The sequence below is a fragment of the Phyllostomus discolor genome, chromosome 8, assembly GCF_004126475.2.
Source record: "Phyllostomus discolor isolate MPI-MPIP mPhyDis1 chromosome 8, mPhyDis1.pri.v3, whole genome shotgun sequence".
In the NCBI taxonomy this organism is placed as follows: domain Eukaryota; kingdom Metazoa; phylum Chordata; class Mammalia; order Chiroptera; family Phyllostomidae; genus Phyllostomus; species Phyllostomus discolor.
The window spans coordinates 37,344,309-37,355,504 of record NC_040910.2 but is presented as its reverse complement, the minus strand read 5'-3'; the positions used below and the strand labels follow the sequence as shown (position 1 = coordinate 37,355,504).

General features: G+C 52.7%; 1 protein-coding gene and 1 non-coding gene across 2 annotated transcripts; both read left to right on the top strand.

Moving 5' to 3' along the window:
* Positions 1–2,868: 2,868 nt before the first annotated feature.
* Positions 2,869–2,942, top strand: TRNAN-GUU. The gene has a single exon. It is a non-coding gene; the product is annotated as a tRNA-Asn (tRNA).
* Positions 2,943–2,978: 36 nt separating this feature from the next.
* Positions 2,979–11,137, top strand: NDUFS7 (NADH:ubiquinone oxidoreductase core subunit S7). The gene is made up of 8 exons (XM_028519746.1): positions 2,979–3,212; positions 4,560–4,593; positions 5,466–5,534; positions 6,060–6,177; positions 7,763–7,942; positions 8,017–8,063; positions 8,936–9,024; positions 10,965–11,137. The coding sequence occupies exons 1-8, from the start codon at positions 3,197–3,199 to the stop codon at positions 11,060–11,062; spliced, it is 651 nt and encodes a 216-aa protein (XP_028375547.1). The 5' UTR covers positions 2,979–3,196; the 3' UTR covers positions 11,063–11,137.
* The last annotated feature ends 59 nt before the right edge of the window (positions 11,138–11,196 follow it).

Genomic DNA, 11,196 nt, shown 5'->3' with positions numbered 1-11,196 from the left:
CTGTGTGGGTAGCTGTGATGATCCTGTGTGTTTGCTGCTCCAACACAGACAGCCAAGGTCATTGTGCACATGTCTTGGGTCCGGCTCTTGGTCTGGAAGCCACAGAATCAGGCTCTCGTTCCTGCCCGAAGCATGAGACAGGTCTCAGGGCCCCAAGGGTCCCTGGCTTGGGACCCTAGCTGTGTGCGGACCCATGCCTCATTTTCACTTGGCCAGGCCTCGAACACAGTTACCAGTCAGAGCCACACACTGATTAGTTAGTTATTCTAAGCTGATGTAGCAGTAAACATCAGTGACGTTAACTTCAAGGCCCTGCCCCATTGTCACCACCCTGGCTTCATTGTCACCCCTGGACTGAGGTCAGTGCATCCACTGGCATGACTGCTCTCTCTCCTGATGTCCCCCTCACCCAACAGGAATCACTGCAGAGGGCAGTCAAAAGGAGATTCTCATGGAATGTGCAAGGATGGGTGCCTTGATTCCCCAAGAGGTCTGAAGGAGTTGTAGAAATCACCTCTGGTTGGTTAGTGGGATGTACTGGGGAAATGGCTTGCAACCTGGGGGCCCCAGAACCCTGCTGGTGATCTATGTCTCAGATGATTGTGCTCAAATCTAAGAGCAGGAGATCCTTACATGCAGTTCCCCTGCTATCCCTCCCAGGTTGGCCAGAGGGGTGACTTCAGAGGGAAGAACTAGTGACCCAAAGCCGAAACCATTGGTGGGTAGGGTGAGGGAGACTCCTGATGCCTGGTGACCTGGCTCTGCAGGGATCAGTCTTCCTGGACAGAGTCCTCCATACCCACACAGGGTGGCCCTACCCACACTGCCAAAGTGGGCCTGGCTCCAGAAAAGTCCAACAGCGCCGTCTACTGGCAGCAATCCTCCCTGAGATCAGTCAGTGAGAACAGGTTCCTGTCTGAATATACTGGCTACTCTCCTTGGTGACAAATGTACCCAAGTGGGAACCCTGTGGCCTGCATGAGGTTATTCTGTTACTGTGAAGTATTTTTAAGTTCCTGAGTTGTTTTTTTCCCCCTCTAATCTTCACTGTGCTTCAAGTCTGTGCTTGCAGGCCTAAACCATTCGGGTGGGAAGTAAATGTCATTTTGGAGATCTGACTGCCTTCCTAGGCCCCGCATGCAGGCATGCAGTCTCCCTCAGATGGGCTTGGAGCTTGTGGGATCCAACCCCATCCCCATCTGGGGAGACTTCTAACCTACAACCTGGTCCCACATTCCAGCAGGTGTTTTCAGTGCTTGCTGTGTTTTTGTGGATTCTAAGGATGTTCCTATTTGGTAGTGGTGGCTGTTGGGGTGGGTGGGGGTCTCTTCTCCCTCTAAATGGGTGGGTGGTAGTTCAGGTAGTAGTTCATAGCCAGATTACCTGCCCAAGTGAGGAGTGTCCTAGAAAGCCTAGAGGTGGCCACTGCCCTGGGTAAGCCAGTGCCACTCAGCTGCTTCTGAAGCCTGGAGAGGATGGACTTCACCCAACAAAAAGTGGGGCACAGCTGGAGTACTCCACCTATCCACACCCTCCTACAACCCCCATTCTCAGTGGTGATGGCTTTCCTCAGGTATTCTGGCAACTGAGCCTGTGTCCCTTGCAGCTGGCTCTACCCTCTGTACTGCTGACACAGGTTTCGGGAGGGTGGAGTTGAACAGCATCCCGGGCCCCATACACTTGCCAGGAGCACCCCCATAAACTGATGGGGTTCTTTCTGCCTTTCCCTGTCACCTTTACTATGGAGGAAGTGATTCCTGCCTGCCTCCTCCGCTCCTTCCTGGGAGCTTTGTCTAGCTAGTTGCTCAAAGCTGCTAGCACCTGCTGGGTTCTCTCTGCTTTCCCTTATCCTCCCCAACCCAGGACCTCCTGGGGAACTGTCCTCCACCCCTGCCTTCCCCAGCCTAATCCAGAACCTCATCCAGGCCCTGCAACCCTGCGACACTGTGACCACACCTGGCTTTCCCCTATGGTCAGTTGACTCCCAGCACCAGCCTCCATAGTGGAGCAATCAAACCCACCCTCAGGGAAGTAGCAGGTTTCTACAGAACCACCTCCTGAAGCAGGGATTCTCATTGCACAGCGCTGGCACCTCTGCAAGTCTGTTATTTATCTTAAATTTAAAACAAGCAAACAAACAAACTTTGCCCTGACTGGTTTGGCTCAGTGGGTAGGGCGTCATCCTGAAAACTGAGAGGCAGAAGGTTCAATTCCTGATCAGAACACATATCTAGGTTGCAGATACAGTCCCAGTCGAACTGGTGCCAAATCAGTCGATGTTTCTCACATTGATGTCTCTCTCTCTCTCATATCAAGAAATGTATCCTTGGACAAGGGTTTAAAAAAAATAAACGACATACAAGTGAAGGGTGTTCTTGCAATCTATTTTGTCAGTTTTGGTGTTCAATAGTGTTTGTGTTTACAAGTAGCTCTGGTAATGCTACCACTAAGAAAAAATTGGGTTGGGAAAATGGGGCGTTTAGGCTGAAATCTTAGTCTTGGAAGTGGGACTGGTGTTTGAGTGCCTTGCTCTGTCTGTCCCACGTTGGAATGAGTGGCAGCCCTGCTCGTTATCTGCAGAATGAGGACACATGCTGGTGAAGGCAGAAACTGCACACGCCTCGAGGAAAGGAAAATGATGCTTCCGGGGCACTGAAACTCTTGCCGAAACTCGGGATCTAATCGGGGACCTTTAAACCTTCAGTGCAGCACTTTTCCAACTGAGCCTTTTTGGCTGGGTGGCAGGCGTCGCTATCACCCCGTTTCAACCCAATTTTACGCAGACGACTATACACAGAAATATCTCGCTCCGCACTTACCGATCGCGCATGCCTCGTAGGGCAGCGTTTGGAGAGGTAATGCAGCTCTGTCTCTGTGGCGCAATCGGTTAGCGCGTTCGGCTGTTAACCGAAAGGTTGGTGGTTCGAGCCCACCCAGGGACGCAGTTTTTATTCTTGCTTCTCGGGTAAGGAAAAAGTGGGTAGGCCCCTGCTTTTTTGGAAACAAACCCCTATATCCTTTTATCCCTCGTGGGGCGTCGGGGGTGGACGTTGTGGGGAACGTCCACGAAGACGGAACGTTCCGGGCCTAGTTTCCGGCTTCCGCTCACCGGCCGAACCACTTTGGGCGAAGATCCTTAGGACTCGGAGCACTAAAGCTGACGGACCGCAGAGGTTATCTGAAGGCCGAGGCCAAGATGGCGGCACCGGCGGGTGAGCGGGTCGGGACTCCGGGGTCAGGGTTCTCGGGGAAATTGAGGCCGGGGTAGCGACACAGGCCCGCCAGTCCTTGGAGAACGCCGGGGCGGGGCCCGGAAGGGGGTCAAGGCTCTGCTGCTCTGTAAGTTTCCGAGAGAGAAGCGGCTTGTGGATTGCCTCCTTGACTGGCGGGGCAACTGAGGCCCGTAGGGGGCCGGAACTCCTCGGAAAGGTGACATTACTCGCACAGCAGGCGTCTCAACTTGGCCTGCTCCTGGGACCTTGTCTTGAAATTAGTGATAAAACGCACAGGATGAAATTCACAGGGTTGCAAAGGAAAGCAGTTACCCCGAGATAGTTAGGATTTTGTCTCGAAACCGAATTGGCGAGTTCCTCATTCAGGTGTTTGGTTATTAACGTTCGAAATCCAGCACCAAGTCCCATTGTTATGGTTTTGAAGGATGGGTGGAAATGTTTGCCACCCTTGTGACGCCGTTGGGAATGTCTGTAATTTCTTTTGGTAAAAACCATGGGTCCTGTGGTTTGTTGATGACATTCAGAATTGAAAGAAAGACCAATTTTCAGTAAGATGGTGACAACAAAGAGGGTATTTTTATTTCTTGTGGAAGTTCACGGATCTGCTGACCTGTGAAGGGCATTTACTGAGCTGTGAGCTTGTGCAAAGCCCTAAATTTTTAGGTGGGGGAACTGAGGCTTAGAGAGGAGCAGCTCAAACAGGAGCCTGGGGTTGAGCAGTTAGTCGTCTTCCATGCTCTTCCATGCTCGTTTCTGTGGGTTTGTTTACTCAACACATACTCATCACCTACAGCCAAGGCTGAAGAGACACCGGGGTTACCCTAGGAGGCCCTAGCATTATTGCTGGAGAGGCAGGCATCACACAAATAAACATAGGTGGCCATAGGACAGGGTGACAGGATTGAGAGAGCCTGGGAGCATGCTGTAGACCCAGTTAGAGCTGAAACCCACCCCATGAGAAGGGCTGGCCATGTGCACATATGGGGCAGGGTGCTCCGGGCAGACAAAACAGCATGTGGGGAGGTGCTGAAGCAGGTTCCTCACTGACACCTGTGAGGAAAGGAAGGTGGCCCTGGCGTGGAGTCTGGCTTCTTCCAGGGGCTGTGGGGTTTTAAGCAGGGGAGTGGCACTATCTGGTTCATATTCAGAAAGACACCTCTTTACCAAACATTTGTTAAAGGAGAATTTAGATAGGCCACGGGTAGAGGGAAGGTGCATGAGGCAGGGGGCCGGAGGGGGAAAGACCTGGCTGACCTAGGCGTTAGAGTTTATGGTCTCTAGTGCTGTCTGAAACTCACGGCCCACACCCTGTGGTTCTCTCTGCAGCTCCCAGCCTGCTCCGCCCGATCCTTGCTCTGTGGTGAGTGCCTGTGTCTTTGGCCCTGGCCATGGCTACCCATCAGGAAGGGGTCAGACTGGGAATGGGATCAGAGTACCTCAGAGCTGGGAAGGACTCAAGCAACTCCAAATGAGCCCTGCCCGCTGAAGGTCACACAGCGAGTAAGGGGCAGCACTGGGGCTGGCAGTCTGCTCTCCAGCAGGTGGTATGCAGGACCCTCAGTGTGGACAATCCGTGTTGGGGCATAGCCTGGTTTTAGACCCTTGTCCACCTATTCTAGTGCCCTCAGGACTCATGCATTACCTGTCGCCGGAAAACAATCAGTATATTTGCCCAGATGGCAGCCCCATGCCGGCCTCCTCAGGATAGGAAAGCAGGTGGCCACTGGGGCCTCTTCAAGGACAGAGCCCAGAAATCAAACCCTTAGCACCATGGGACCTGGGAAATAGCAGATCTAAGGAGAGAGTTTTCCTAATGTGGAGAAGTTAGGGGACTTTGAGGCGGGCATGGATTTGGACGTCTATTTTTCTAGGGATAAAATACATATTCACTATAAAAAAAGGAAAATGAGAGAAGTGTGAAATGGAAACTAGGCACTTTGTGGCCCAGGGTTCAGCAGACTTTTCCCCTGAAGAGCCAGATGGTAAATGTTTTTAGCCGTACAGGCCAGATGGTCTCTGTCGAGACTCCTCAGCTATGCCCTTACGAAAACAGTTGCAGACAGCACAGAAACACATTGGTGTGGTTGTGTGTCAATAAAACTTTAAAACTTTATTTACAAAAATAGACAGAGGGCCAGACTTGTAGTTTTCCCATGCCTGCTCCAGGCTAGCCCCTGTAACAGCATCTCCAGACATCCCAGTCTGTTCTTCATGTGTGCTCTGTCTCTGCAGCTCCAGTGTGGGTCCAGCTATTCACATACGCTGTGTCCATGCGAGTTTGGCTGCTGATGGTCCAAGCAGGTGAGGCCAGCCCTCCCGGTAACCCACTCGCCCTGAAGCAGCCCCCTTCCCCAGCACAGCAGCACCCGTGGTGACTCCAGGGGCTTCCTACACCCAACAGGACTATGCAGTCCCTGCCCAGCCCCTCCTGCACGTGTAAGCCAATGGTCACACATCCCTAAATCAAAGGGCCTTCCCTAAAGAGTGTGTCAGCTGGCCCCTGTTTTCCATATGGAGAAACTGAGTTCCTAAGAAGGCTGGGTCTTCTGGGGCCACAGCAAGGCAGGATGATGTATGTCCATGCAGTCTTTCATTGTTCAGCAGACCCAGGCCTGGGTGGTGGGACTCTGCAGCCCCTGGACGATCCCTGGCCCCAAGGCTCCTCCCAGCACTGCCTTCAGGACTGGCAGTGACCACAGCTTTGTTCTGTGCTCTGACAGGCTGCTCCGTGTTAGGCCCCAGGGTAGAGGCTGTGGGAATGGCCAGCACTCATCTCCTGGGATTCCTACGTAACTAATACCTCCCTGTGCCATGCCCTATGCCCAGCACACAGCCCGCAGTGGCCAAGGCCGGAGCCGTGGTCCCCAAACCCAGCTCACTTCCCAGCAGCCGGGGCGAGTATGTGGTGGCCAAGCTGGACGACCTCGTCAACTGGGCCCGCCGGGTGAGCCCCCAACCCTCCTCCATCTCTCCAGCCTCAGCTGCACACTTGCACATGTGCACGTGGGCAGCACACACGCTCATCTTCCCCTGTGGTTCAGGAAGCCGACTGGACTTCTCCAGAGGCTCATGATTATGTGAGGACTCATCCTCTGCACCCCTACACTGCCAGCTCCCGGCCCTGATATCCCCCCGTGTCTCTGTCCCACCCTCTTGTCTCTCCCATGGCCTTAGTGAAGATGGGCCACCTCCCTTCTGTAGTCCTGTTTTCTTTTACTACCTCTTTTTCTCTTAATGTAAAAGTAGCCTTTTCATTTTTATTTACTTTTTAAAAGATTTGATTTATTTTTAGAAAGAGGGAAAGGGAAAGAAAAAGGGAGAGAAGCGTTGATGTGTGAGAGAAACATCAATCAGTTGCTTCTCACATGTGCCCAGCTGGAGACCTGGCCTGAAACCGAGTCATGTGCCCTGACCGGGATTGGACCAGCGACTGTTTGGTTTGCAGGACAACCCCCAATCCATTGAACTGCACCAGCCTGGGCTAAAAGTAACCTATTAACTAGAAAAGTATTGTCTGCCAAAGGCAGTAACTCCTTTCTGGCAAAAATCTTAAAAGCCTGCCCTGCTCCCAGTGTCAGCCACGAAACAGCTTTTGTCTTACATTCACTGTTAAGTCATGTGTCTGGCGTGTCTCCCACTGGACACGTGTCCTCTGTCCCAAGACAGGGGCTCCTTTCAGTACCCAAGCTGTGCTGGGTTGGGACAGGCCACTTGAACAATCTCCCATTGATGGTCATATGCGGGCTCAGTCTTTTGTGTGTCTTTGTGCCACAACACCACAGTGAGCACCCTCCCGGGGCCCCTGGACAGCTCCAGGACAACAATGTCCGCTGCAGCCTTGTTACGACTGTGAACACCCAGAGATGAGGTCAGGGTCAGCCAGCTCAGATGCCAGTCAGTCAGGTGGTCTTGCCACGGTGGACAACCCTTGTGCTGTCACTGCAGTAGCACATCAGTGGGGCAGTGGGGGCTACTTCTGTCCCGGATTAGATGCAGAGAATCAGAGAAAGGTCTAGCTGAGAATCCCAGCTGTAGGGTAATCAGGCACCATACAGATAAAGGAGTCAGAGAGCAGCTGAGGCCGTCCTGGAGGGCTTCCTGGAGAAATTGGCATTGGAGTTTTTGGACACCAGGAGGTGTCCAGAACAAGATCCTCAGCATTAGGCCTGTACCACATGTGGCTGCCAGTCACTCAGAGCAGCAAGTGCCCGTGCTGGAAGGATGGGGTTTAGGATGTACTAGGTTACATCAGTGGTACTATTAAAAATTAATTTTATGTTTGTTTTTCTTTTTTTTTCCTTTGGTAATGTGACTACTGGCAAGTGTTGACCCATAGGCCTAGCTCACTTCACCTTCCCATTGGGCAGCCCTGGTCATGTGGTTTCTGTGTGGGGTTGGGTCAGGGAATGGCTGACGTGTCGTTCTTCAAGAAAGGTTAGAAATCTAGGTTCTTCTATGTGAAATTGCCCAGTTTTTTAAACATGATGGGACAACTGTCCACTCACGGTTGACCACCCCGGCACCCTCAGAGCTCCCTGTGGCCCATGACCTTCGGTCTGGCCTGCTGTGCTGTGGAGATGATGCATATGGCAGCACCCCGCTACGACATGGACCGTTTTGGCGTGGTCTTCCGAGCCAGCCCACGCCAGTCAGATGTCATGATTGTGGCCGGGACACTCACCAACAAGATGGCCCCTGCGCTCCGTAAGGTAGGCCTGGCCCTGACCCCTGCTCTCTCACTGCCCAGGCCTGAGCCTCACGTAGACCCTATCATCTCTTCCAGGTCTATGACCAGATGCCAGAGCCTCGCTATGTTGTGTCCATGGGAAGGTGAGTGTCAGGTGGGGTTGGGGGCCATGAGCTGCCTCCAGTGATGAGACATACCTGTGACACAGTGGCATGTTTCTCCCTAGTCTTTTTCTGGGCTCGTGTCCGATCAAGGTCATGGAGGTGTAACTTAGACTCAGTAGAATCCCACAGCTGCAGAGACTCTGACACTTCTGCTGTGTGCACTCACTGTTCCACAGAACGTCCCCTGCTGTGGGTCATCGTTGCTCCCGCAGCCCAGCAGCCCATAGGACTTCTGTCCGTTTGCTTTATGAACACATGAGCGATATCTCCTGTCAGCAGCTCACATTCTCCTTGCCTTTTTAACTTGTAGTCATTTCCCCACATCATTAAAACATGTTTAATCACCTTTTTGTTGTTGTTGAGATAGAATTCATATAGCAGAAAGTTTGCACTTTTAAAGTGTGCAATTCAGTGGGCTTTATTGCATTCACAACATGTAAAACCATCCTCTCTGTCTAGTTCCAGATCATTCCATTACCCCAACAATAAGCCCCATCCCTGCTCATCAGCAGTCACTCCCCACCCTCACTCCCAGCCCCTGGCAACCATGAACCCATTCCCTGCCCTGTTCCTGTTCTGGACATTTCATATAAATGGAATCACACACTGTGTATGTGGCCTCTAGTGTCTGGCTTCTCACTAAGCATCATGTTTTCAGGGCCCATCCATTACCCTTGTTCTACCTGGTCCCAGCTGACTACTGCATTCCCTGTGACTTTGTCCCATTCTATTCCTATGGTGGCCTGGGCACCTGCTTGCAGTTGAAGGTGGCTGTGGGTTAGGGGCAGGGCCCAGAGGAGGGAACAGGGCCAGTGGCCAGAGTGGCCCTCACAGCACTGCTCCTCCTCCAGCTGCGCCAATGGCGGAGGTTACTACCACTACTCGTACTCCGTCGTCAGGGGCTGTGACCGCATCGTGCCTGTGGACATCTACGTTCCAGGTAAGTCCCCTGCCCACGTCTCTGGGCAAGCAGGCCTTCAGGTTTGTTCCCACAAAAGAGTTCCCATGCTCCTGCAGACACAGTGGGCTTTCTCTTTTTTAAGAATGAGCAGGTCCTGGCCAGTGTGGCTCAGTGACTTGGAGTGTCATCCCGTAAACCAAAAGGTTGTGGGTTCGATTCCTGGTCAGGGCACGTGCTTAGGCTCAGGGTTTGGTCCCCAGTCAGGGCACATGCAAGAGGCAACTGATTGATGTTTCTCACATCAGTGTTTCTCTCCATTTCTGTCTCCCTCCCCCTCTCTCTAAAATCAGTGAGCATGTCCTCAGGTGAGAATTGAAAAAAAAAGAATGAGCAGATTTGGGTCTAAGAAAGGTAACACCCCAGCCTTTCCTTTTGTTGTCCCTTTATGGGCTCCCCGATTTCATCTAGGTACTGGCTGAGGCCAACATCAAGGGGTTAGGTTGAGCTGTACGGAGTTGCTGGTACTTGGTTATTTTTAAGCTATAGTTTTATATGATTCCACCTCATATAAACAAAATCAAAGGAATGCTATTGAAAAAAACAGAAAACAGGTCCTAGAGGACATGAACAGCGTCCGTGAGCTCTTGCCCTCACAATGGGTTGTGAGACCTCTCATCCCTGCATCCCCCCACACCCTCGGCTTGGATCTAAGATCACCAGGGTGACCAGATTCAGCAAATAAAAATGCTGGGCTCCCAGTTAAATCTGAATGTCAGAAAAACAATAATACCTTTCTCATTATAAACATGTCCCATGATATTCAGGATACACTTATACTAAAAGTATCAGTGGTTTGTCTAAAGTTTTCATGTAACTAAGCGATCCTTGTCTGGCCATCCTGCGGGACTCACATACCTCCTCATCTGGACGATCAGTGGGGGTGGCCTCCTGGGCACGTGCTGGCATGTGCTGGCATCTCCCAAAGGCAGAGAAACAGGTTTCCACATTGGAGCTCATTGGAAAATGGGGTTGGTTTGTTTCACATTCTGCAAATATTGAGTGTTTTTTCTAGGCCTGGGCCCCACTTGAGCAACGCTGGGCCCTAGAGAAGCCTCAGCACCTGGGCCAGGCCCTGCAGGGTGGGGGGACCAGAGCCTGACACAGACCCGTCCAGCCCCTCCTATTGGGTGGCAGAGGGCACAGTGGGTGGGGCTTCAAAAGATGCATAGCGTGGCCGACCCTGCAGGCTTATTAACCTTGACCAAGAGCCAGACCCTTGCTCAGTTACTGCTTGTTTAACACATGACCTCATGTCGTCTCTCTGAGCCTGTTTCCCCATATATCAAATGGCCCGCTGTGATCATATTGTAGCTACTGAGCACTCCAGAGTCAGCTGGAAGTAAATGACCATGACAGTTCTTTGTCTGGCCATCTGAGGTGGTAGGTCTGTCAGGTCCTGGTTAGTCCTCCAGGTGGCAATGTGTCCCCCCTACTTTTTTCACCTGAGACATCAGGGACAGGGACTGTGAGGACTGTTTCTCTGGAGTTTCCCTTCTCAGTTTGTGGGCCTTCCTGCCCTGCCCACCCTGCTGGCTATTTCCCATCGTGGGCCAAAGCGCCCAGCCCCTCCAGTGCATTCATGGGATGCGGGGGTGGGGGCCCATCTCAGCCCTCCCCACCCTGGCAAGTGGCCTGGATGTGACCAACCAGCCCTTGGCCAACCTGCAGCTCCTGAGGCACTCTTCCCAGGGCCCTGGGTGGCCCAGGCCTTTCCTGCTCCACTTTACCTGTAGTTGTTGCCCCCAGCCAGACCATTTGATGTTCCTTCTGGTTCACTTGCCCTTTGCCAGACAGCATTGAGAGGGGTGGTGCTCCAGCAGGGCCCAGAATCCAGTCACTCGTTAAGGGCACCTGGCTGAGCCAGGGCTGTGGGCCCCTGCCCCATGGGCACAGACGCTGAGGCGAGATCCCACCCCTAGGCTGCCCGCCCACAGCCGAGGCCCTACTCTATGGCATCCTGCAGCTGCAGAAGAAGATCAAGAGAGAGAAGAGACTCAGGATCTGGTACCGCAGGTAGTGCTGCCTGACTACCGCCCTGTGTCCTCTTCATCACCCCAAGAGACGGTCAATAAACCCAAGAAACCCACCCGGACCAATGCCTGCCCTTGTGGTGTATGGGTAGGGGCCCTGGGAGGTAGGGGGGTGCCACAG